This window comes from Heterodontus francisci, chromosome 27 (assembly GCF_036365525.1).
Source record: "Heterodontus francisci isolate sHetFra1 chromosome 27, sHetFra1.hap1, whole genome shotgun sequence".
NCBI lineage: Eukaryota > Metazoa > Chordata > Chondrichthyes > Heterodontiformes > Heterodontidae > Heterodontus > Heterodontus francisci.
Genome location: NC_090397.1, coordinates 69,536,217 through 69,563,893, shown reverse-complemented (window position 1 = coordinate 69,563,893; position 27,677 = coordinate 69,536,217). Strand labels below are relative to the sequence as shown.

At 43.8% G+C, this 27,677-nt stretch overlaps 1 protein-coding gene across 6 annotated transcripts in view; it reads left to right on the top strand.

Moving 5' to 3' along the window:
- The window catches only part of frmd4a (FERM domain containing 4A), a 688,700-nt gene that overhangs the window by 510,015 nt on the left and 151,008 nt on the right, over window positions 1-27,677 (top strand). For all 6 annotated transcript variants that reach the window (XM_068059571.1, XM_068059569.1, XM_068059567.1 and 3 more), the window contains exon 4: window positions 612-704. In XM_068059571.1, coding sequence (XP_067915672.1) covers window positions 612-704 — 93 coding nt within the window. The remainder of the gene's footprint in view (window positions 1-611; window positions 705-27,677) is intronic.

The following is a 27,677-nucleotide window of genomic DNA, read 5'->3' as shown; positions in this document are numbered from 1 at the left end:
TAATAAAAGAATAGTCTTTACTGTATTTCAGTCTTTAGGCGGTTTAGGTAACTTGTGACCTATTCTGTCTCTGCCAAGCAGCTGGCGTAATAAAAGTGTTGGGGAGCCTTTCAAGATTGGTCAAGTATCCAGGAGAAGCATATGGAAGGGATTGGGCTGCTTGTGGGAAGAGAATGGATGGATAGCTGTCGTTTGCTGCATGGAAGGTTGAAGGGCTCCTAAAGAATTGGAAACACAGCTTTCACGTGGAGTTCAATATTACAATTTATTATTTTAATTCTATATTTTGAAGTAACTGCTAATGGTCAAATCAGGGAGTTGGTGGATTTCACTGCCAACAGTTAAAAGTATCACTAAACTTTTGCCCTCATCTAAGGAAGAATACATCAATTGAACCAAATGACTTTTGGATGAAGAAAATGTTCTGCCAGTTTACATTGCTGTGCTAAATTGCTAATCCACCTTGTCATATACTGGGGTATGTGCTGTGTGCCCCAACCATTATATGCACTTATTATACGTTTCAGCTGTTTTGTTTCTTTATGCTAAGATATTTCTGGTTGGGTCAATATTTGTACTAATGCTGTCCCTCTTTCTTCCCCTTCACCCAGAGCACATTTCAGCTGGCTGCAGTTAGATCGCAGAGTGTTAGAACACGATTTCCCTAAAAAGTCAGGACCAGTTGTGTTGTACTTCTGTGTGAAGTAAGTTACCTCTGTATTTTACATTTATTGCTGATAACCAGACTGTTTAGCGAAGAATGGCATTGTAAATACCTCTCTTTTGTTCATAATCTACCCGCTTAATGGTACCTTACTTTTCATGTAACATCCATACTGGGTTCAGAGATTATGTTTAAGTGATTTGCATTCTTCAAATCCAGTATTTTGTTTGGATGCATCAAGTCATTGGGCAAAAGATTTTTTCCCTCAAAAGGGAATTGGATAAGTACATTGGGGCCCCGCTGTGGCGCAGTCCACTAGTGCGCAGAACAGAATTAACGTTTCAGGTCGATGACCTTTCGTCAAAACTGGAAGAAGGTAACTGCCTTGAAACATGAACTCTATTTCTCTCTCCACAGATGCTGCCTGACCTGCTAAGTATTTCCAGCATTTTCTGTTTTTGGTTCAGAGTTCCAGCATTCGCAGTATTTTGCTTTTGTATCTACATTTTGCTAGCATGTGCCAGCAGTGAGGCTTGAACCTTGAACATTTCCACCTCTGCATAGTTTCTGCCTTTGGTTTCCCCTTGCAGAGCCCCCCTCATTCAACACAAGCCCCTTGCAGAGCCCCCCTCATTCAACACAAGCCCCTTGCAGAGCCCCCCTCATTCAACACAAGCCCATGCAGAGCCCCCCTCATTCAACACAAGCCACTTGCAGAGCCCCCAACATTCAACACAAGCCCATGCAGAGCCCCCCTCATTCAACACAAGCCCCTTGCAGAGCCCCCCTCATTCACACACAGGCCCTTTGCAGAGCCCCCCTCATTCACACACAGGCCCCTTGCAGAACCCCCCTCATTCACACACAGGCCCCTTGCAGAGCCCCCCCATTCAACACAAGCCCCTTGCAGAGCCCCCCTCATTCACACACAAGCCCCTTGCAGAGCCTCCCTCATTCACACACAGGCCCCTTGCAGAGCCCCCCTCTTCACACACAGGCCCTTTGCAGAGCCCCCCTCATTCACACACAGGCCCCTTGCAGAGCCCCCCTCATTCAACACAAGCCCCTTGCAGAGCCCCCCTCATTCAACACAAACCCCTTGCAGAACCCCCATTATTCACACACAAGCCCCTTGCACAGCCCCTCCCCATTCAACACAAACCCCTTGCCGAGCTCCCCTCATTCAACACAAGCCCATGCAGAGCCCCCCTCATTCAACACAAGCCCCTTGCAGAGCCCCCCTCATTCAACACAAGCCCATGCAGAGCCCCCATCATTCAACACAAACCCCTTGCAGAGCCCCCTCATTCACGCACAAGCCCCTTGCAGAGCCCCCCTCATTCAACACAAGCCCCTTGCAGAGCCCCCCTCATTCAACACAAGCCCCTTGTAGAGCCCCCCTCATTCAACACAAGCCCCTTGCAGAGCCCCCTCATTCACACACAGGCCCCTTGCAGAGCCTCCCTCATTCAACACAAGCCCCTTGCAGAGCCCCCCTCATTCAACACAAGCCCCTTGTAGAGCCCCCCTCATTCAACACAAGCCCCTTGCAGAGCCCCCCTCATTCAACACAAGCCCCTTGCAGAGCCCCCCTCATTCAACACAAGCCCATGCAGAGCCCCCCTCATTCAACACAAGCCACTTGCAGAGCCCCCCTCATTCAACACAAGCCCCTTGCAGAGCCCCCCTCATTCACACACAGGCTCCTTGCAGAACACCCCTCATTCACACACAGGCCCCTTGCAGAGCCCCCCCATTCAACACAAGCCCCTTGCAGAACCCCCCTCATTCACACACAAGCCCCTTGCAGAGCCCCCCTCATTCACACACAGGCCCTTTGCAGAGCCCCCCTCATTCACACACAGGCCTCTTGCAGAGCCCCCCTCATTCACACACAAGCCCCTTGCAGAGCCCCCCTCATTCACACACAGGCCCCTTGCCGATTCAGCATTGCGCCAGCGGCTGCTGCAAACCCCACTTCCTCTAAAACACTCTGGCGAAGTCACCTCCCTTTTTGCGGCACGAAGGAACTCAGCGTCAGTGGAGCCAGCTTTTGAAAATTGAAAACTGAAGGCCGTGAGTGCTGCACGTCACGGACAAAATTGAGAACGCTTTCTCGGATCACGGAGAAGGAGATTAAAATTTATTTAAAGCAGTATTTATAGCATTTAAATGACAATGCCGTCACGTCAGGGCATCCGTACCGCCGGCCGTGATAACTCACACCTCCCTTAAAATCAGCAAACACGTTTTGGCGCCGTGTTTTTTTATTTTTTCATAGGATGAGAGCATCGCAGGCAAGGCCAGCATTTATTGCCCATCCCTAATTGCCCTTGAACTGAGTGGTTGGCTGGGCCATTTCAGAGGGCATTTAAGAATCAACCAGATTGCTGTGGGTCTGGAGTCACATGTAGGCCAGACCAGGTAAGGACAGCAGATTTCCTTCCGGAAAGGACATTAGTGAATCAGATGGGTTTTTATGACAATCGAGGATAGTTTCCTGGCGGACAGCTCTGTGGTGATTCTCCTGTCCTCCCCCATGCAACAAACCCACCTCCAACAGTAAAACAAAATTAACTCCAGCAACTTCGCGCTTTCCTACGTGTTTCAATTCCGCGTGTTTCAATTCCGCGTCTCTCTGCAAGATACCATTGTAGAGAAGCTTCTGGAGGAGAAGGACTTCTCCAACGGCAACTGCCTGATTTCCCGTGTATGGTCGCGGAAAGTTGCTGTTCGATTTACACTTTAAAAACGGTGAGGGCTGATGGCTCAAAATCAGGGCTATTGTTCTTCCAGATGGAACAGGAACAAAAGATGTGTAATTTTGAAATCCTCAGAGGGATCTCTGCATGCAAAGCACTAATGCCGTTGAATTAATTTAAATACAAGGAAAAGTAATTTTCTCCAAGCTATGTTATACGTTGCATGAATTAAAGATGCAGACACAGGAACCAGGGTCTAAACAAGGTTGTGACCTTGAACTGATGTCCACACTGTGGAAGTACTCTGTGTTATCAGCATTATATTTATTGTTCCCTCTCTCAATCAGCAAGCAAGGGGAAGTTCAATGTGAAGACAAATGGAAACTGTCAGGAGGATAAATAGCCAATCAACTTAAACAGTAAAGCAGATTATTTCTGAAACATCTTTGACAACATAACCAGCAAATTTTTTTACATGTAACAAATTCCTTTCCGCTGCTGTTTGCAAGCTTCAACAAGTGTCTTTTCGGTAAGACTGAAAGAGATCGTTTGTTATTGTCATTAGAAATTTCTTGTGATCACATCTCCTTTGGATGCAATTTGCTAGCATGAAATCAAAAACTAAAACTTCCACTCAAAATATTTAATTCCCTTGCAGAGAAAATCTGTTCACTTCTAATTTTTCTGATGATCACAATTACATTGAGAACGTCGAGTTAATCATTTAGTACAAAAGCTTCCTTTTATGTCTAAATTTGATGTGACTGAATGAATTGGAGATTGGAATTTCCACCATCATAATAAGCCTGAAACTAGATCATAGGACATGGGGAGAGGCCATTCAGCCCCTTGAGCTTGTTCCATCATTCAAAGGCTGATCTGTGACCTAATTCCATATTCCCGCCTTTGCCCCATATCCCTTAATACCTTTGGTTAACAAAAATCTATCAATCTCAGTTTTAAAATTAACAACTGATCTAGCATCAATGGCCATTTGCTGAAGAGAGTTCCAAACTTCTACCACCTTTTGTACAAGTGTTTCCTAATTTCACTCCTGAAAAGTCTGGCTCTAAATTTTAGACTCTATCCCCTAGTCTTAGACTCCCCAACCAGCGGAAGTAGTTTCTCCCTATCAACCCTATCTGTTCCCCTGTAATATCTTGAAAACATCAATTAAATCACCTCTTAACCTTCTAAATTCCAGTGTATTCAAGCCTAGTTAGTTTAATCTCTCCTTGTAATTCAACATGGAGTCCAGAGGCTGGATTTTCATTCCCCGCCAGGGCCGGAATCGGAGGCGGCGGGCGCTAAAAATAGCCCATCCGGCTGGCGAGCTGGTTCCCTGTCTCCATCCTGCCTCTGGGACACTTTTGCGGAGATGGGATGGGGGGACCCCAGCAGGGCTACCTATCTGCATGCGAGGGGTAGCCGATCAGACTCATTAAGAGCCACTTAAAGCCAACTAAAGGAGGCTGACTGGGGTTTTCCTGTTGGTCTCGAGGTTCCTGCAGGCGGTGGGGCCCAGTTTAGTTGCCTGGAGGCGGCCTCCTGGCAGCAGACCAGGGGTCAGTGCAAAGGGCAGACCTAGAGGCCCTCTGCGTTCAAGAGCAGCCACAGGCTGCCCTGTGGCGGTGTTTCCCCCAGCTGAACAGCGGTGGTCTGGCCACACAATCCATTTTTTAGATTAGATGTAAGTAAGTTTGTGAGCGGGAGCCTCCATCTTGAAGCGCCCTCTCTCTTACTTACCTTCCATCGCAGGCCTGCTACTCCTCTCAAGCTGGAAGGCCTCTGATTGGCCCTCCAGCATTGAGAGCCCACCCACTGCCCTTAATTGGACATCAAGGCCGTCTCCATGCCAATTAAGGAGGCGCACCCATGAAAAATCACTGGGAGTGAGTTTGCCCCAGGGGCGTGTTCGAGGCCCGGAAACAGTCCCACTCTCTGTTTCCCTGCCCCACAGGGAAAATCCTGACGCAGGTGTCTGCTGAATCTGTTGTCACTAAACCTTATAAGAACCATAGAAAAAGGCTGTTCAGCCCATCATGTCTGCGCCAGCTGAAAAAACTAGCCGCCCAATCTAATCCCACCTTCCAGCACCTGGTCCATATTCTTGCAGGTTACAGCACTTCAGGTCCAGGTCCAGGTACGTTTTAAATGAGTTGAGGGTTTCTGCCTCCACCACAGATCCAGGCAGTGAATTCCAGACACCCACCACCCTCTGGCTGAGAAGGTTTTTCCTCATGTCCCCTCTAATCCTTCTATCAATCACCTTAAATCTGTGCCCCCTGGTAATTGACCTATTCGCCAGGGGAAACAGGTCCTTCCTGTCTACTCTATCTAGGCCCCTCATAATTTTGTACACCTCAAATAAGTCCCCCCTCAGCCTTCACTGTTCTTAGGAAAACAGTTCTAGCCTATCTAAGTTGCTTTATACCAGAGAAACCACACATCGGGTATGATCTGTTGAGATCAGAGACGGTTCCCATTGCAATATTAATATTTTTGAATTACAGTACCTTAATATATTTGGTTAGTTATTATCGAACTCTATACCTGTTTCCTGTCCTCAAACTCTTAGTCTCTTTAATTGGACTCTATTTATTTGATGTTTAATTTCGATCTCACTACAGGTGTGGAAGAACATCTGCGTAAAATATTGCTGAAACCACTGTATGCTGTAACGCATCAAACAATATCCAGACGACATGGATTAAATTTTCCGGGTCCATTGGGGACCGGTTGGGAGGTGGAATTGCAACAATGTGGCGGGGGAATACATGGAGAGGGAAACCTGATGTCTTCCCGCCGCCAGGCAATATTGCCAGTGGCAGGAATGTTGCTGGCTTAGACGCCTGCCAGGAGGCCAATTCAGCCACCTAAGTCGCCAATAAGGGCCATTTCTCGCATTGGTGGGCATTTTGCCGATTCGGGAGGGCCCTCTTCTGCATGAGGATACCGCCCAGTGAAACCTGGCAGCTTCCCAGAAGGCTCCGGGCAGTGGAGCCCTCCTTTATGGGCACTCCTTGGCAGCACTACCCCCACCCCCCCAGACCAGTCGCCAGGACTGGCGTGCCTGGCCCTGGCATCCCCCAACCCAGCTTAGTTGTCTTCAAAAGTGCCCCACCATTGAGGAACCGTCACCGTGGAGAGCAGCCTTAGCAAGGGTTAGCAGTAGCACTGCTGAGGCTGCTCTGATTGGGCTGGCAGCTCTTGGGGACCAGCCACTGATCGTAAATTGGACGGCCCCCATGCAGTGGTTTTTGTCGAGGTTCATCCCAAGCAGCTCTGTAACACGGGCTGTTCCCAGGGACGCACACCGAGACAAACATCAACTGCTGCTGGAGGACTATCAAGTTGGTGAAAGACGCCCTTTGGTCTGCCCGAAAACTGCTGGTCTTCCAGCGCAAAGAGTTGTCCACGACTGAATGTTGCAGACTGGCACATTCCAAGGTCCAGGACTACGTGCTGAGGGATGCACTGAAGCTTGGGGCAGCCGCAGCAAAGGCTCAATGGGGAAAGACCACAGTGTAAGGTTCCCCCCACCAAGGTGAACTGAGGGGGCTGGATCCATGGGAAACCCCTCGAACTGTATCGGAAAAAAATTTTCATTTGCTGTAAAATGTAAAAATGTTAATGGCATGACAAATGAAATGGAAGGGTTGTGAGGCAACTCATGATTGTAATGAAGTAAACTGATCACCTTGGCACTGTTTGTATTTTTTGACTTGGTGCTGTTTGAAACTGGTAATGTAATTTTTACAGATTTTTATGAATAAAGTATATTTTGGAAGTAAAAAAAAAGTAAATTGGACGGCCCCAGTAGTAACCTCTTATTGGTCCGCCCCTGACAATATGCCAATGGTCCCACTGCCAGCCGAAGCGGGGTCGCCTCTTACTTTCAGCCCCGACAGTGGGATTTCCCCATTAACGGCTAAATTCAGTCCCATAAGTTAATTGATTCAGCTAGTTGACAAGAACCTTGAGCTTGTCTGCATTGTGCTAACATATTCTAAACCCTGTTAGAGATGGGGTAACATATATCAGTTGATTGTATCTGTTAAGAAGTGAAAGCTGTATTCAGTGGTTATTTTTACAGGCTAGAAAAAACACATCTGACTTTTACTTGTTGTTTCTGAAATTAGCCAGGATCCTTGATTTATTTTCCTCCTGGAGCTTTACTCTTGAACATTATTACGCTTTTCCAAAGCAGAAGATTTAGACTTGTCTCTAAATCTTTTCGACAGTTTACACAACCTGTTTCTTGGAGGCTGTAGAATGATGTTAGTAATGGGGGTGCTACTGCAATTTGTAGATTTGATAAAACTTTCTCATAGAAAGGTCTTCCCAAGTGTAGCATTGCTTTTCAACAACATCAGCAACTGTTTGCATTTATATAGCACTTTTAATGTAGTAAAATGCCCCATTAGCAACAAAATTTGGCACCGAGCCACATGAGATATTCGGGCAGATGAACATACAAGTTAGGAGAAGTAGGCCATTCGGCCCCTCTAGCCTGCTATGCCATTCAATAAGATCATGGCTGATCTGTTAATTCCACACTCCCATCTACCCCCGATAACCTTTGATTCCCTTGCCTAACAAGAATCTACCTTCCTCTGCCTTAAAAATATTCAATGACCCCGCCTCCACCACCTTCTGAGACAGAGAGTTCCAAAGTCGCACAACCCTCAGAGAAAAAATTTCTCCTCATCTCTGTCCTAAAAGTGTGACCCCTAATTTTAAAACAATGCCCCCTAGTTCTAGACTCCCCCAAAAGAGGAAACATCCTTTCCACATCCACCTTGTCAAGACTGTTCAGAATCTTATAAACTTCAATCAAGTCTCCCCTCACTCTAGTGAAAACAAGCCCAGTCTGTCCAGCCTTTCCTCATAAGACAACCCACTCATTCCAGGTATCAATCTAGTAAACCACCTCTGAACTGCCTCCAACACGTTCACATCCTTCCTTAAATAAGGAGACCAAAACTGCACAAAATATTCGAGATGCGGTCTCACTGATGCCCTGTATAACTGAAGCATAACTTACATACTTTTATTTTCAATTCCTCTTGTAACAAAGGATAGCATTCCATTAGCCGTCGTTATTACTTGCTGTACCTGCGTACTAACTTTTTGTGACTCATGCACTAGAACACCTGAGTTCTGCAGTCGTTCTCCGTTTAAGTAATACTTTGCTTCTTTATTCTTCCTGCCAAAGTGAACAACTTCACATTTTCCCACATTATACTCCATCTGCCAGATTTTGCCTACTCACTCAACCTATCTTTCGGTTTGCAAGCTCCTTATGTCCGCTTCACAGCAGACTTTCCTACCTATCTTTGTGCCAACTGCAAATTTAGCTACCATGCCATCGCTCCCCTCATCTAAGTCATTGATATAAATTGTACAGACCCCTGCAGGACTCCACTCATCACATCCTGCCAATCAGAAAAGGACCCATTTATGTATACTCTCTGTTTTCTGCCAGACAGCCAATCTTCTATCCATGCTAATATGCTACCCACTACATCATGAGCTCCTACTTTGTGCAAAAATCTTTTATGTGGCACCTTGTCAAATGCCTTCTGGAAATCCAAGTACAGTACGTCAACGGGCTCCCCTTTATCCGCAGCATATGTTACTCTTTCAAAGAACTCCAATAAATTGGTTAAACACGATCTCCCTTTCACAAAGCCATGCTGACTATTCCTGATTGCCTTGAGTTTTTCTAAATGCCCATCTATAGCCTCCTTAATGGTCAATTCTAACCAAAAGCTAGGTCAGGGTAGTAGGTTTTGAGGAACATCTTAAAGAAAGTGCTATGCCCGAGGCGGGAGGAGTGCACTGTTTATTCTAGTTTCACTTTTCCACAGGTCACAACATATATTTAAATTTTCCCAATAACCAATACAGTCACTCATATACTCTATTTTTCCCAGAATAAAACACACCAACCAAGTTTCTTTAATGAACAACAAAATTATCAGTTTATTATAAAACAAGTCTTAACCAGTAACAAAGTAAAACATAAACATATAGATTGAAATATTAAAGCTCCTTTTTTACCTTAGCCCCTCACACACACACAAATACATACACCAGTTAACTAGAAAAATGAAAGGGATTTTTGTTTAGAGCTCTGTTACAGACAAAAAAAATACTTGGGCTGAATACTTGCTCATTCTTGAAGAAAACAGCAACTGCGATACATTGTGTTCCAAAACAGGCATACAGTCTGGCATCCGAGTACATGTGGACTTGTCACTGGGATCTTTTAGAACGGTTCTTTTCAGACGGTGTTGAGAATTAATTTAGCAGGCTTTTCTTCAAAGACAGGAGACGAAATGAGTTGACACAGTGGACTTCTCGAGGTCTTTTAGAGAGGTGCTGGAAAGTTGAGCAGGGTGGTGGTCTTTTCTCCTTCCTTGGGAATTCTCTTCTGCAGGCTTGACTCTTTAAACATTCAGCAGAGTCTGGTCTCTTTCTCCGTGACACTTCTTCAGCAGCAGGCTCTAAATTTATCTCATTCCAAAAGGTTAGCACTGACACTACAACCAAAACCTTGTGAGTTTGCAGCCCTCTCAGGTGCACACTGCTGCTCCCAGGATTGCCCTGTCAAGGGGCGCCTGTCACTTCTCTGCACATATCTTCCCCAGTTACCAGGGTTTCTGTTCTATTTTTAATTTGACTCTTATGACAACCAGTAAACGTTGTTGCCAAACCGGTTCTTTCAGTGTCCTCTTGATGAACCTTTTGGAAAAAAACCTGGTCCAACATTTCTTCAGTTTGACTATGAATTCCTTAAAAATATTTTTCATAAAAACAAACAGAAGCACTTTCATAACAGAAGAGAGGCGGAGAGGTTTAGGGAGGGAATTCCAGGCAGCTGAAAGCACGGTCACCAGTAGTAGAACAATTAAAATCAGGTATGCTCAAGAAACCAGAATTTAAGAAGCACCGTTATCTCAGAGCGTTGTAAGACTGGAGGAGATTACAGAGATGGGACTTAAACGTCTTAAAAATATTTTTTAAATTTTAAGCTTAAACTTCATCTTCTAATTAACTTGTAGAAGGTGGTGCAATGTGCACAACTTTGGGGCTTTTAACTGTTAATTCAGAAAGTTGCCCTTGCAGTTCCTCGTCTCACCTATAGCGCCCTTGTGGAGCCGAAGTGAGCAGAAACTAGACTTTCGAGACCGAGAGTGATGCCACCTTGGGCTCCTTTTTTTAATTGTTCTTGCCCTTCCCCCCACTCCCTTTCATCTTGTTAATTTTCACGCTCCCTTTGGATCCAATACATCCCATACCCCAACTAGGGAGGCATGCAGGTGACCCGCCCTTTGGCACTTTCTCTGACACCTCTCATTGAAGATCAGAGAAAATTTGGGAACTTGCCATGTAAGGTATTCTTCAGTATAAAACCCAGATAAATCAGAGGATATGTTCTCAACAGAATATGCCCTTTGCACAGTCTTTAAAGTATTTGGGAATCAAGAGAATAATCGCATAATAATAATCACACCAATATTAAGTTTATATATTTGCATTTATATAGCCTATTTCACAACCACTGAACATCCCAACGCACTTTACAGCCAATTAAGTACTTTTGAAGTGTATTCACTGTTGTAGTGTAGGAAATACAGCAGCCAATTTGTGCACAGCAAGCTCCCACAAGCAGCCATGTGATCATGACCAGGATAATCTGTCTTTGTGATGTTGTTTGAAGGATAAATATTGGCCTGAACACCAGACATAACTTGTACACTCTTGTATATAACTTTATATAACTTTTACCTAAACACAAATATGCAATTTATAGCACAGTTATATTTCAAACTGCGCTATAATTTTCATGGTGAACGAGAGTGATTTACTGTAAGTAAATTAGTGATACAAGTGAATTGGACAACAATATAGAGTCTTAAATCTGCCAAACTGAAATGTCTAAACTATATAAAATTTCATAATGCTGTCTCAATTCTACTATCTCCAAAGACCTTAAAATACGAGTCACATCAAGTCTTCTCCCAGTGGGATTATGAAGGATTATGTATTCCAATTAACTGCAGATCTTTAAGCATGATGATCTGCAGAAGTTTGATCCCTGCCATAAAAAATAACCTTTTAAAGCAGTTTTATTTGTTAGACCTGAATTGAATTTGATGATACCTGTCTCATTTTATTTCTTATAAATGTTAGTGCAATAAATTAATGACTGGCAGTCACTTCAGTCAACCCAGTTATACAAGATCATTGTTGAGTTGAATCTGACCTGAAGTAATGGGGCCTTTTCTTGGTCAACAGTTCCTTTTCAATATAGAAAGCCTTCAAATTAAAGCTGCATGATCTTTTCTATTTAGCCTAACTACACTCCAAAGCTATATTTTGCACTAAAATGTCTAAATTGACCTTTTCTGAGCTGCTCGATTAAAAACAGAAAGACTTGCATTTCTATAGCACTTTTCACAACCACCGGACGTCCCAAAGCACTTTACAGCCAATGAAGTACTTTTTGAAATGTAGTCACTGTTGTAATGTAGGAAACGTGGCAGCCAATTTGTGCACGGCAAGATCCCACAAACAGCAATGTGATTATGACCAGATAATCTGTTTTTGCAATTTTGATTGAGGGATAAATATTGTCCAGGACACCGGGGAGAACTCCCCTGCTCTCCTTTTCCGAAATAGTGCCATGGGATCTTTTACATCCACCTGAGAGGGCAGACGGGTCCTCGGTTTAACATCTCATCTTCTGACAGTGCAGCACTCCCTCAGCACTGCTCTGGAGTGTCAGCTTAGATTTGTGTGCTCAGGTTCTAGAGTCGGACAACCTTCTAAATCAGAGGCAAGAGTGCTCCCCACTGAATACGGCTGACAACTAACTGAAAGACATTGGCTGATAAAACTACACCAAGCATCAAAGTACAAATCACATGCAAAGACACAGACTAGTAACGTACATCAAAATGGATTCATTTTATAGTGTAACGTTCTCGGTCTAATGACTTAGATTTACACATGACCAAGGGGCAGAATAAATCCAGTGGTGCCTAACACATGTCCTGTAATTTTCCATGTGAAAGGACAGCCTGTTTTTTTACTTCTTCCAGTTTTTTATTGCTGTTGCCTATTGTTTTCCTAGGCTGCTCAGCAAGGTTCCGGTGCTGTCTGTTTAAAGGGTGAATATCGGATTTTACCAGAGTGCCAGGGAACTTGGTGGTCTGCTGATATCTGTCATTAAAACAGGCATCTAGCCAATGATTGTGCTCACTTCAAAGAACCCTCTGCTAGTTGTTAAAGCCTCATTGCTTCAATACTGCAGATGTGTTTGGAATGAAAATCATTTCAGTCCTTGATATAATCGAGACAGACAGTGTGCTGTCCCTCCCCTTCTGCACTGTGTTCTGTGTAGGGATGATAAATTGCTTGTTCGTCCATGTAAATGCCACTGCTTTGCCATATAATGAGCAGTAAACACATGATCAGAATACACGGCACTGAAATGAATCGTTTTAATCTAAATCTTGTCTCTGAACATCATTTTTTTTTAGCATTTCTGTTCCAGTTCAGTTTCATTTTGGTGTTATTTGACCTCGGAGGCAGTTCATATTTTGGTTCTGCCCATCCATATGGGATCTCAGTACATGTGAGTTTATTTTGACTCTTTTACTCACCGTTTTGCTAGTGTATGTTTCTGTGGCCTCCACATCCTCCTTGTTCAAATGCTCATTTTTTATGTGTGATATATGGTGTGAAGTGTTGACAGTTGAACCCGATGAACACACCCATTCCAGGAGTTACCCTATAGCAGTGTTACCCTCCTTAATCCAAGCGAATTGTAACATGCCTAGTGCCACCATGGCAACTGCTTTCCCTGTTAATGTTAACAACGTTTGATGACTGGTGTGTAAAGTTGAAAGTGGGTCAGTCCACCCTGGGAAGGATATAGCCATGTTGAGGAAGACTGAACCTTTGAAATCAATATCTTAACTGTAGGGATCAACAAATCTGAACATACATTTCGAATTAGCAGCTATCAATTATCAATTGAGTTATCAATTATAAAATGTTATAGAATCGTTATATTTCAAACTACACTATATTTTTCATGGTGAACTGGAGTGATTATTCTGAAAATCTTGGAAATAACAGTTAAGGTCAGTGGACAGTGTTTCTCTGTCAACATTTATGTTGCTCTTCGCAATGAAAAATAGAACAATTTCCTATATTGGGAAAATGTATTAGACAACTGACACATCTGGTAGAGACCCTGTAAGTGGCACAGATGGTAGGGGGCCGGTTATTATAATAGGCATTCTCTTGCATTGCCTGGTGTTCCAGGTTTGGCTTTGCCACTTTGATACAAAGTTCAGGTTGTTTTAGGTCTTATTGAGATTCCCTTCACAATTGGACCCTTCATTATAAACCTCACTGGATAATGGAACTTGGCATTTGGCTAAATCACAGCAAACAGCAATACTGTTGGCACGGGAATGAATAAGGACTGCAGTACATGTAACAGAAGAAACATTATATAGTTTTATTCACAATGGAAAGGAGATGAGATACAAATAAAAACAAAACAATGTCTTGGACAAGGCAAAATTTCTGGCTGATACTGGGGATGGTGGTTTGGAGGAGTTTAGATAGGGACAGTTCCCCTTTCTTCTGTTGCCCCATTTTATTGCCTCGGTTTTCCTTTTTACAATGAAACCTCTCTTAAAGAGTGCATCTTTGTAATATCCTAGATTGTTAGTCCCATTATCTCAGCGATAAATCAGTGACTCAGCTTGAATTGTGAAAACTTTTGTCTGCACAGATTACCTGAAATTAAATCAAAAAAGATGGTCATTACAGATAAACCAAGTCAAAAAATATCAAGCAGCATTTACAGTGAAATGAATAGATACTAGCACGATTTATAGCTTGTTTCACTTTCTATTGTTTTACTGGCACCTCATTTATGTTCCTTTTGCTTTCTATGCCACATGTCAAGCCCCTGTTCAAACCCAGTAGTGAAAGGAACATTGATTGAAATCACTTTGAGACCAGCTCACCTGTCCTCCTTTCCGTCACTTCTTCCGGCCAGTTGCTGGGAGGGCATTCATTTCTAGGGCAGTCTCCTGGACCTGCAACTGAAGTCCTGTAACCTGCAAGTCTGCGCACCATGTACTGTAAGGTGGGTTAGATTGGGCGGCTAGTTTTTTCAGCTAGCGCTGACACGATGGGCTGAATGGCCTCTTTCTGTGCCGTGACTTTTCTATGGTTCTCTGGTCTCCCCAGTTAGATTAAATAAGAGACTAGTTGATCCACTGAAGGCCAACAATCTGTTGCGTTTCCAGGCAAATCATTCATAATCAGTATGCTTCAGATCTTTGTAAAGCTAAGAGGAGTATCATCTTCTAAATAATAAAAGAAATTCTGGAAAATGTATAGTAAGACAATAAGGATATGAAAGAAATTGATAGGTACATGGTTCAGCTAAAGCTCAACGTCAGATGTTCCAATGAATGGTTACAGCTGAAGCATTAACCTATCTGTCTTTCTCAATGCTGACTGACTTAGGCATTTTTCCAGTATTTTCTGCCTGTATTCCAGGTTTTCAGGTCAATCATTTTATTTTTACTCTAGGCCCCATTAGTTTGGCTGCAGTTGAGAACATGTAGTTCTGGAGAACATCGACATGTCAGAAAATTGAAGATTTTATTCCCCAGATTCATTCATTGTAGCGTGTGCATGCAGATACACAGAGAAACACACACACACACACAGTAACACTCCTCTTTCTCTCTCTCACACACAGCAACACTCTCACGTTCACACACAGCAACAATCTCTCTCCAACACACACATATATACACACACACAGAGCAACACTCTCTCACACACACAGCAACATTCTCTCAGACACACAGAGCAACAATCTCTCCCACACACACACACATATACAGAGCAACACTCTCACACACACAGCAACACTCACACACACACACACACACACACAGCAACACTCTCTCTCACACACACACACACAGAGCAACACTCTCTCCCACACACACACACACACACACACACAGAGCAACACTCTCTCCCACACACACACATATACAGGCAACACTCTCTCACACGCAGCAACACTCTCTCACACACACAGCAACACTTTCTCTCACACACACACACAGAGCAACACTCTCTCACACACACACACACACACAGAGCAACACTCTCTCACACGCAGCAACACTCTCTCACACACACAGCAACACTTTCTCACACACACACACAGAGCAACACTCTCTCACACACACACACACATATACAGGCAACACTCTCTCACACGCAGCAACACTCTCTCACACACACACACACACACACAGAGCAACACTCTCTCACACACACAGCAACACTCTCTCACACATACACACACATATACAGGCAACACTCTCTCACACGCAGCAACACTCTCTCACACACACAGCAACACTTTCTCTCACACACACACACAGAGCAACACTCTCTCACACACACACACACATATACAGAACAACACTCTCACACACGCAGCAACACTCTCTCACACACACAGCAACACTCTCTCTCACACACACACACACAGAGCAACACTCTCTCCCACACACACATATACAGGCAACACTCTCTCACACGCAGCAACACTCTCTCACACACACAGCAACACTCTCTCACACACACACACACATATACAGAGCAACACTCTCACACGCAGCAACACTCTCACACACACACAGAGCAACACTCTTTCACACACACACACACATATACAGAGCAACACTCTCTCACACACACAGCAACACTCTCTCACACACACACACACATATACAGAGCAACACTCTCACACACACACACACACAGAACAACTCTCTCTCACACACGGAAATCAACACACTCACACAAAGAGAAACGCTCACTCCCTCTCACACACATACACAATCACACAGATTAACACTCACACAAAAAGAGCAAACTCACACACACACACACACACACACACACACATCAGACAAGGCTGGTGCACTGACTTTCAGCTGACCACAAGGTATCTCAGTTTATTGCCCTCTGCACACTTTTTTAAGCTAATGCTTTAGCGCAATTCCTGTCTGTCAGTGCAGACAAGAATTTAGCAAGCAGGTGTGTTAAGAATAGCACAAAGATGGATTTAATCCCAGCGGAATAGGTGGATTTTTAACATTGACATTTAGCTTGTTACTGTTCACATGGATAGTCCCTCTTGCTGCCTGAGTAGTAATATCAGTGATACCACTTTCCATTATTGGTTAGGGACTTGTGTACTGTTAGTTCCCTGCTCATTTATGACTGTGTGATGAATTGTTCAATTGGTGGCCACTGAAATGCATAACATGGACTAACATGTTCATTTCTAACGAAGAGCTGGGCAGCTCATCATGTGTGGACTGGATTGAGAGATTGGCTGCAGAATAAACCTTGCCAAATTCAGTGATTACTGTAGTGCCTCAGGTCACAAGCAGAATGACAGGTTTTTGAACCGCAGCGAGTGCAATAGTCAATCTCTTTCAAAATTTATTCTATAAACACAACTTAGCAGTTTGAGCCTGCAAAGAATAGCAGGGAATCAGAATCATTCTCCTACATGGCCATTTATTCTGCAATTTGATTGTGATTCATATAGATGTGAAGAGAGATGATTGTTTCAGCAAAGCTGAATCACATATTTCACAGTATATGTCTTCATCTTGAGTCTAGTATATGCCAAATGCTTGATTAAGCACTGACAGCACACATCCACACATCTTCTTAAATTCCTTTTGACTTTACTTTGATAAATCATTGTGGCAGGAATTATTGTATTATATCTTTTCAATAGGCATCTGAGAACCTCCTAAATCTCTACCTGCTAATAACGTCACCCTAAGCTAGATGCCTGGGGAAATAATCCAATTAGATCACAATACAGACACGCACATTCTTGACTATACTATCACTGCATCCTTCCTTTAATGACAAAACCCAGGGGAAGGCCAAGAATCCGAATGCAAGATTCCAGCAGAGTGAAAAAGAATAGGAGAAAGCACGAGCTAAAGCAAGGATTAGTCGTTTGGAAAGCTGGTAAATTTTAAGTGGAAGAGAAAATTGAAAGAGTTCAGAGCTGCACAGTTTTAATGTCCAAAGCAAGAATATTTTTCCATATACGATTTCCTTTCCTGGCCAGCCTCCCCTCATTCAAAACTCTGTTGCCTGTGTCTTAATTCGCACCAAGTCCCGTCCCCCATCACCCCTGCACTCGCTGACTGTGACTCCCAATTAAGCCACCCCTTGATTTTAAAATTCTCATTGTTGTTTTCAAACCCCTCCGTGGCCTCGCCCCTCCCTATTTCTGTAATTTCCTCCAGCCCTGCAACCCTCCGAGATATCTGCGCTTCTCTAATTCTGGCCTCTTGAATATCTCCGATTTTAATCACTCCACCACTGGTGGCCGTGCCTTCAGCTGCCTTGGCCCCAAGTTCTGGAATTCCCTCCCTAAACCTCTCCCTCCCTCCACCTTTCTCACCTCCTTTAAGACACTCTTTAAAAATCTACCTCTTTGACCAGGCCTTTGGTCACGTGTCCTAATATCTCCTTTTGTGGCTTGGTGTCAAATTTTTTTATAATGCTCCTGTGAGACCATTTTATTACACTAAAGGCTCTGTATAAATATAAATTGTTGTTAATGGACCTTAAAGTACACAGGAATATGGGCAGAGAGTCACATGGAAAATTTCAAACTTGACTTCATTTTGCAAGATAATGATCTGTGTGATTTGCAATCTTTTGCTTTTCATTCACTGGAACTCTCTGTTTTTAATAATTGTACTTAACAACACACATTGTGTAATCTCATAAATCCTCCAACTCAGGGAGATAGAGAGAATGAACTTCCCTAAATTCACCGACCATCATTTGTCGGGGTGTTTAGATGAATATTGTCAAAAATAATATCTGAACCAGATCTTACAAAGGAAGGCAAAGTGACAACAGTAACATCCACTCAGGAATAAATTATTATATCATTTCAGTTTGTGCCTTTGTCAGCCTGTGATAACATTCAGCAAATTCGTCAGTGTCTGATAATGTTGATGCTGAAACATCAGGGCTATTATTTACCTTGACGTGTTTGTCAGATACCTTCACAGTTTTGCCTGTTTTATGCGATGGGCCTTGTTGTTTTTATCCATTCTTCCCTCGGCTGTATATTTATTTATTTTGCTGTAATGTAGTTATTTTCAATATGATTAATCACTTACTGTCAGTCAGATTAAATTTACAGTAATAAACTTTATAATTTAGTTCAAGGCACAAATGGCTAGGTAATGGTTGTCTTTGAGTGTATGGAACTGCCCTGAAATTAACAGGCACATCATTGCAGAAAGGCAGAGAGTGCTGTTAAAGTAAGAGAAAGACCTTGCATTAATTAGGTGCTTTCCGCATTCGCATGACGTGCTTCACAACCAACTCATTATTCTTGAAGTCTGGTCACTGTTGTTATGTAGGCGAACACAGCAGTCGATTTACGCAGAGCAAGATCCCACAATCAGGGACTTGGATAAATAACAGGTTAATCTGTCTTGACATTTGCTGCAAAATGAATAAAGCATTATCAAGCACCCTGAACTCAAATATAGCAAGCGCCACAATCTGCACTCTTCGATTTTTAGCCAAAATGTCAACAGGGTTTTAAAACAGGGACATTATTGTAAATTGATGTTGAAGTTTGAGTTCGCAGTAGGGGAGAGAGGAAGTTAACCCCCTTAATTACTATTTCATCATATCCTTTTGAAAGTAAAAAAGCATTATTAGTTTTAGACTAAAAAATGATCTTTCCAGTTGGTGGTCTCAGATAATGGGAAGTTTTCTGGTCCTGATTTCAATTTGTACATTGTAATACCCATACAAAGTAGCACTGTAACCTGCTGGATCCTTCACTACTTCCTCCTCACTGTTTACAACTTTTTCCTCTTTTAATCTTCTTGCTTCTGATGCTTTCTTTGATTTTTTTCCCCTGTCCCACTTTTCATGTTTTTCTTCCTGTTACTTCAGGGCAGTAATAATTAACCACAAAAAGAAATAAATGAATGTAATGGAAAACAGCATTGAGAAAATTGCTTCTGTTGAAATCTGACCGTACAGTGCTGTATCATGCTCTATAAGCGTTCCCGTTTAATCATGAACCAGTGGAAATTTGGACCCCATTGTTTTGATTGACGAGTCTGTAAAACTATTGTATTATCAGTTACTGATAAAACAAGTAGGTGTCAGCCTTGACTCAGCATTAGCACTCTCATCTCTGATTCAATGAGACTGTCCAGCAAGACTTGGACAACATTCAGGCTTGGGCTGATAAGTGGCAGGTAACTTCCATGCCACACAAGTGCCAGGCAGTGACCATTTCCAACAAGAGAGAACCTAACCATCTCACCTTGATTCAACGGTATTACCATCGCTGAATCCACCACAACATCCTGGGGGTTACCATTGACCAGTTACTTTACTGAGCCAGCTTTATAAATACTGTGGCTACAAGAGCAGGTCCGAGGCTGGGAATGCTGCAGCGAGTAACTCACTTCCTGACTCCCCAAAGCCTGTCCCCGGTCTATAAGGCACAAGTCAGGAGTGTGATGGAATACTCTCCAGTTGCCTGGATGGGTGCAGCTCCAACAACACTCAAGGAGCTCGACACCATCCAGGACAAAGCAACCCACTTAATTGGCACCCCATCCACCATCTTAAACATTCATTCCCTCCACCACCAGTACACAGTGGCAGCATTGTGTACCATCTACAAGATGCACTGCGGCAACGCACCAAGGCTCCTTAGACAGCACCTTCCAAACCTGCGACCTCTACCACCTAGAAGGACAAGGGCTGCAGACGCCTGGGAACACCACCACCTGCAAGTTCCCCTCCCCGGCACATCATCCTGACTTGGAACTATATCGCCGTTCCTTCATTGTCACTGGGTCAAAATCCTGGAACTCCCTTCCTACTAGCACTGTGGGTGTACTTGCTGCACATGGACTGCAGCGGTTCAAGAAGGCGGCTCACCACCACCTTTCGGGGCAATTAGGGATGGACAATAAATGCTGGCCTAGCCAGCGACGCGCACATCCCATGTAAGAATAAAAAAACTTCAGGCTTCCCACATTGCAACAGTGACTACACTTCAAAAGTACTTCCTTGGAATATCCAGCAGTCATAAAAGGCACTATATAAATGCAAGTCTATCTTTTTTTTGGGATTCAAGGCCACCCCTCCCCCGCCAGAAACTTGAGCAGCAGTAAAGCACTGAGGGAGTGCTGGTCTGTCGGCGGTGCAGTGTTTTGGATGGTGTTAAATCAAGGCCCCATTTGCGCTCTCAGATTGATGCAAAAAACTGTCACGGCACGTTATCTGGCCATTTATTTATCATTGGTGTTTGTGAGACATTGCTGTGTGGAACGTGTCTGCCCTCCTTTCCTATGTTAAAACATCTCAAAAATCCTGCAGGGACTATGACATGCTTTGGGATGTCCAATTGTCATGACAGGTACAAAATAATTACAAATTCTTTCTTTATGAGAAAGAACACATCTTGAAAATCATTGCAGCGACATTACCATCGGGAAATGACCAACAGGAGTGTTATCAGACAGAATTTGACTCTAAGCAACAGAAGGAGCTGTTAGAATGGATGATCAAAAACTTGGTCAAAGAGTTAGATCTGAAAGAAGGTCTTACGGGAGGAGAGAGAGGTGGAGAGTTTGAGGAAGGGAATCTAGAGCTCAGGTCTTTGTTATATTTCTAGCCCTGGATCTATTTGGAAATATTCCACAGAATGCATTACAAATTGGCATAGTAAAATTATCAACACAGCGATGTTTTTAAACCACTTCAAACCAACGAGCTCGGGTCCCGAAATAAGTTGACTTTCTGAGGCAGACGAACATGGGCGAGAAACACTGAGCATTCGCAGAAAATCGGGACAACAGGCATCTACGTGTCCTTGTTCTGTTGGTTTACGCTATTTTCCGTCAACTGAAGACAAGACTTTCCAGAAAGCAATGAAAATAACCTAAGAATATCATCAGCCTTCATTACCTGCACTCTGATAACAATGAAAGGAAAAAATAAAGACTTGCATTTATATAGCACCTTTCACAGCCTCAAGACGTTCCGAAGTGCTTTACAGCCAATAAAGGACTTTTGAAGTGTAGTCACTGTTGTAGTGCAGGAAATGTGGCAGCTAATTTGTGCACAGCAAGCTCCCACAAACAGCAATGTGATAATGATCAGATAATCTGTTTTTGCGATTTTGATTGAGGGACAAACATTGGCCAGGATACCGGGGAGAACTCCCCCAACTCTTCTTCGAATTAGTGCCATGGGAATTTTTACATCCACCAGGAAGAGCAGACGGGGTCTCGGTTTAACATCTCATCTGAAAGACAGCACCTCCAACGGTGCTGCACTCCCTCAGTACTGCACTGGAGACTCGGCTGTATTAAGTTTATTGAAAAAAAAATATGAATGGATTGTCATCCAACCGTATGTACGACAAGATTACATCATAGCTCGTGATCTTTTTGAAATGGTTATTCATCAAATTCAAAGAGCTAAAGTAGGATTCACTGCAAACATTCATAAAACCGTATTTGGGTTCCACGGTGATGTTGTTTTCTTAGCGAACTCCAGGAATGATCTAGGGAAATGCATTAACAGGCCTCGACTACAAAGTGAAGGATCTGATGATTTTTTTTCCCACAATGCTGCTGTGGACAGTGCATCTCTGAACTTATGTCTCATGTTCCTTCTCAGTTCCACATCCCTTTTTCAGACACTCTTCTCTATCCATCAGCCTCACTCAAGTGTCACCCAATCAATGCTCTTGTTTTATCTTGATTTTTCTATTATTGATTTTGGCCTTGATCGCATCTTGAGCGAAGGGGCAGAATTTTCTCAGCTCCTTGGAGGCGGCTTTGGAGATGGCGGGACAATTGGGGGGGGGAGGGGCGGAAACTTGCAAGAAAAAGGTGTCGGGATGGCTCTCCGATGTGCTCCCACTTCCTTGTGAATTTTCCAGAGACGGCGTCAGGGAGATGACAGCTGCAGCGGAAAGCCAGTGAAGATAATAATTGAGCCAGTTGGCAGCCATTTTTAGAAGGGATTTTAATTTTGCCCTTGGTGCACAGGACGCCCCCTTTGTCTGCAGCTTGCTTATACACAGGAAGATGAGAGCACAGCAGGAGGTCGGAACACCATGAGATTTAACTGGAGTGCTCCCTTTGAAGGACCAAATTGGCAATCCTCGGGCCGTCCACCTGCAAAGGTTAGCAAACCCAAGCTGTTCACCTGCAGTGGAAAATGCTGAGTGTGAGAGACTGGCTGCCCATCCTATCACTAGTATTGTGCCTCCATCTTGCGTTGCCCTCTCTTGCCACATGTAATTCAGCATCACACAGCCTTCACATTGGGGCTGCTGGCTGCCCTTCCCAGTGGGAGCTCTGATTGGCTCTCCCACATCCCTGGGCCACCCACTATCCCAAAGGTCACCAAAACAGCCATTGTCATGGACTCATTATTAAGCCATTTACGCCTCAATTTTAAAGTTCTCAACCATGTTTTCACATCTCTCCATGGCCTTGATCCTCACTATCTGTGTAATCTCCTCCAACCCCACAACTCTCCCTATCTCTGTAACCTCCTCCAGCCCCACAACCCTCCCTATCTCTGTAACCTCCAGCCCCCACAACCCTCCCTATCTCTGTAATCTCCTCCAACCCCACAACCCTCCCTATCTCTGTAACCTCCTCCAGCCCAACAACCCTCCCTATCTCTGTAACCTCCTCCAGCCCAACAACCCTCCCTATCTCTGTAACCTCCTCCAGCCCAACAACCCTCCCTATCTCTGTAACTTCCTCCAGCCCAACAACCCTCCCTATCTCTGTAACCTCCTCCAGCCCAACAACCCTCCCTATCTCTGTAACCTCCTCCAGCCCAACAACCCTCCCTATCTCTGTAACTTCCTCCAGCCCAACAACCCTCCCTATCTCTGTAACCTCCTCCAGCCCAACAACCCTCCCTATCTCTGTAACTTCCTCCAGCCCAACAACCCTCCCTATCTCTGTAACCTCCTCCAGCCCAACAACCCTCCCTATCTCTGTAACCTCCTCCAGCCCAACAACCCTCCCTATCTCTGTAACCTCCTCCAGCCCAACAACCCTCCCTATCTCTGTAACCTCCTCCAGCCCAACAACCCTCCCTATCTCTGTAACTTCCTCCAGCCCAACAACCCTCCCTATCTCTGTAACCTCCTCCAGCCCAACAACCCTCCCTATCTCTGTAACCTCCTCCAGCCCAACAACCCTCCCTATCTCTGTAACCTCCTCCAGCCCCTACACCCTCCCTATCTCTGTAACCTCCTCCAGCCCAACAACCCTCCCTATCTCTGTAACCTCCTCCAGCCCAACAACCCTCCCTATCTCTGTAACCTCCTCCAGCCCCTACACCCTCCCTATCTCTGTAACCTCCTCCAGCCCAACAACCCTCCCTATCTCTGTAACCTCCTCCAGCTCCCACAACCGTCAGATATCTGCACTCCTCCAAATACGGCCTCTTGCGCATCCCTGATTTCAGTTGCTCCACCATTGGCGGCTGTGCCTTCGGAATTCACTCCCTAAACCTCTCCACCTCTCTCTCTCTCCTCCTTTAAGATGCTTGTTTAAAGCTACATGTTTGACCAAGCTTTTTGTTCATTTATCCTAATATGTCCTCATGTGGCTCGGTGACAGATTTTGTTTGATAACTCTCCTGTGAGGCCCCTTGAGACGTTTTACTACATTAAAGACTATATAATTGCAAGTAGAGTACAAGGGCAAGGAAGTCATGTTGAACTTGTATAAGACACTAGTTCGGCCTCAGCTGGAGTATTGCGTCCACTTCTGGGCGCCGCACTTGAGGAAAGACATGAGGACATTGGAGAGATTACAGAGGAGATTCACGAGAATGGTTCCAGGGATGAGGAATTTCAGTTATGAAGCTGGATTGGAGAAGTTAGGACTGTTTTCCTTGGAGAAGAGAAGGCTGAGAGGTGATTTGATAGAGGTATTCAAAATCATGAGGGGGCTGGACAGAGTAGATAGAGAGAAACTGTTCCCATTTGTGAAAGGATCGAGAACGAGAGGGCACAGATTTAAAGTAATGGGTAAGAGAAGCAAAAGTGACATGAGGAAAAACTTCCGCACGAGCGAGTGGTTAAGGTCTGGAATGCACTGCTTGAGAACATGGTGGAGGCAGGTTCAATTGAAGCATTCAAAAGGGAATTAGACTGTTATATGAAAATGAAGAATCTCCAGGGTTACAGGGAGAAAGCGCGGGAATGGCATTAGGTGAGCCGGTGCAGACATGATGGGCCGAATGGCCTCCTTCTGCACTGTAATAATTCTGAGATTCTGTGAATGCATCTACACTTTTCGTCTCAGCTATTCCTTGTGACCAAGTTCCACAGAGAGTTGTGTGACAGTCACAATGTGTAAATGTCTTTGTTCCTTATAACTTGATCCCCTGAAGGCTTTATTTGCAGCTCAGTTTGTGTTTAACAAGTTCACATTTTAATGTCATACTTGTAAATAGTTCTTCAGTGGCAGTGCACTGAACACAGGCTGCCTGAACTTGTAAAAGGATTAGTACAAAGACACAATTTGGGCCTGGACTAAGTAGTCAGAAGGGAAAGGGTTCCATTGTACACATGTATTTTTGGGTGACAGTGGTGTGGTGGTAATATCACTAACCTAGTAACCCCTGGCGACATGGGTTCAAATCCTACCACAGCAGCTGGTGAAATTTAATTAATAAATTCAATTAATTAGTAAGAAATCTGGAATTGAAAGCTAACCTCAGTAATGGTGCCATGAAACTATCATTGATTGTCATAAAAACCCATCTTGCTCATTAAGTCCTTTAGGGAAGGAAATCTGTTGTCCCTGGTCTAGCTTCCATGTGACTCCAGACCCACAGCAATGTAACTGACTATTAACTGCCGTCTGAAATGGCTGAGCAAGCTACTCAGTTGTCAAGGGCAATTAGAGATGTGCAACAAATGCTGGCCTTGCCAGTGACACCCACATCTCATGAAAGAATTTTTTAAAGTTTTGATGTTTCTCTTCTATCATTATATCTCTTGCGCTGGTTTGTTATTCTCCACACCTGATTTTAAGGCTCTCATACCCTCTACCCGCCTCTCTCTCTTCTCCCAGTCTCCCATGCTCCTGTCTCTGAATTCCGGGCTCCTGAGCTTGTTCATGTTGGAGCAGCAGCAGTGAATGGAACAGCCAGTCTATTAAAACCAAACTTCTCCCCATTTCAGCTCTGCGGAAGATGGGAAATATAAGGGGAGCTAGAGAATTGGGAGAGAGAGGAGATTAGGGAGGTAGAGGCAGAGTGGGAAACTGGCACTGCAGAATACAGAGAAAGAAGAGGACAAGTTTTCAGGTGGTGGTGTCTTCCCTGGTCTGCTTTCTAGTGGAGGAAACCCTGATGCAAGTTGTAATTTATGTTACTGCATCCTCGGGGGCACAGACACCAGAAAACCTCATTGAGGAGATTCAGAGATAGAACTGTTGAGGCACAGAGGAATTAGCGCCCAATTTTCACCTTGTGTTGCCCATCAAATCCAGAAACTGAGGACAGGGTTGGGGAGTATCTACCCTGCAGTCATTGTGCGAGCAAGTACGGCAGCCATTTGCACACAGCAAGATCCAACAATCAACAAATGAATGAGTATCTAGGTCATTTGTTTTTAGTGAGATTGGTTGCATCTCCTCTGCAACTGTGCAACTCCCTTATTGGTGCACCCAGCAGTCAGCTGGCATTATGTAATGAAAATAAATTAGTTAATGTGGGGGGGGGGGGGTTCTTTTCCTTGTTGGAAATTTACATCATAAAAACTAGAATGTCCCATTTTAAATTTCATGCAGAACACACTATGTTGTGTTTACTTGCACAATAGATGGAACTTCGAGGGTGGCACAACACTGCTTCCTCTGCATTTTTAATGATTGCTGGTATAAGGATTTAACAAAAAGGATTTAGAAACCGAAATGAGAAAATGCACTCAATTTAACTCATTACTCAATAACTGTTAACTAAAATAACTATAGATCAGTGAACAGGATTTGTAAGATTTCTAACATTAGGAACTAGGAAAGGAACTTACTGGGATTAAACTCACTGCAGGCAAAGATAGACTTGTGTTTTATACCGCACATTATCACAACTCTCGGAAACATCTCCAGCCACTTCGCAATCACCAGAAGAACTGAAAATAATTGATCAATTATCAGGTTCTCTGAAAATGGGCTTTATTTTCACGATGAACATTCTGCAGATATGATTCCATTGAGCTTATGTGTTCTAGAAGGACCTTTGTTTGTGCTCAATGAAGGAGCCAACCTTTGTTAAAAGTCATTTTGTAGTGTGCTGCGCCCTCTAGTGTACATTGACTAGACAAACTCAGGTTTATCTGTCGATAAATTAAGCTTTTTTCTCCCCCAAATGTCCTTATCATATGTTAAGAAAATTTGAATTCCTGCTGTAAGAATTTGAGATTCAAAACAATATTTTCATGAATGATATCTAATTGCAAATAATGAAATTTATTTTTCTTGGTGACAGTTTATTAGCGAGTGACTGAAAGACAGTAGAAGCAAAGGTTAAAAAGTGTACAGCATGCGAATTTGGCAGTGTTGAAAGGTATTTATTTAAATGCAAGGAGTATAGCAAATAAAGCCGATGAGCTGAGGGCGCAGGTGGACACATGGCAACACGATATCATTGCTATAACGGAAACTTGGCTTAAAGAGGGGCAAAAATGGCAGCTCAACATCCCTGGATATAGAGTTTTCAGGCAAGATAGAGAGGGGGATAAAAAAGGAGGGGGGTGTAGCATTATTGGTTAAAGAATCAATTACATCTGTGAGGAGAGATGATTTGCTAAATGAATCATCAAACGAGGCCATATGGGTGGAGCTCAGAAATAAATGGGAGTGTACTATAGACCCCCAAATAGTGAGAGGGAGATAGAAGAACAAATATGTAGGCACATTTCTGAGTTCAAAAACAATAGGGCAATTATTGTTGGGGGAATTTCAACTACCCCAATATCAACTGGGATACAGACAGTGTGAAGGGCACAGAGGGCACAAAATTCTTGAACTGCATTGAAGAGAACTTTTTTAGCCAGCACGTAACAAGCCCAACGAGAGGGGGCACAATTCTAGATT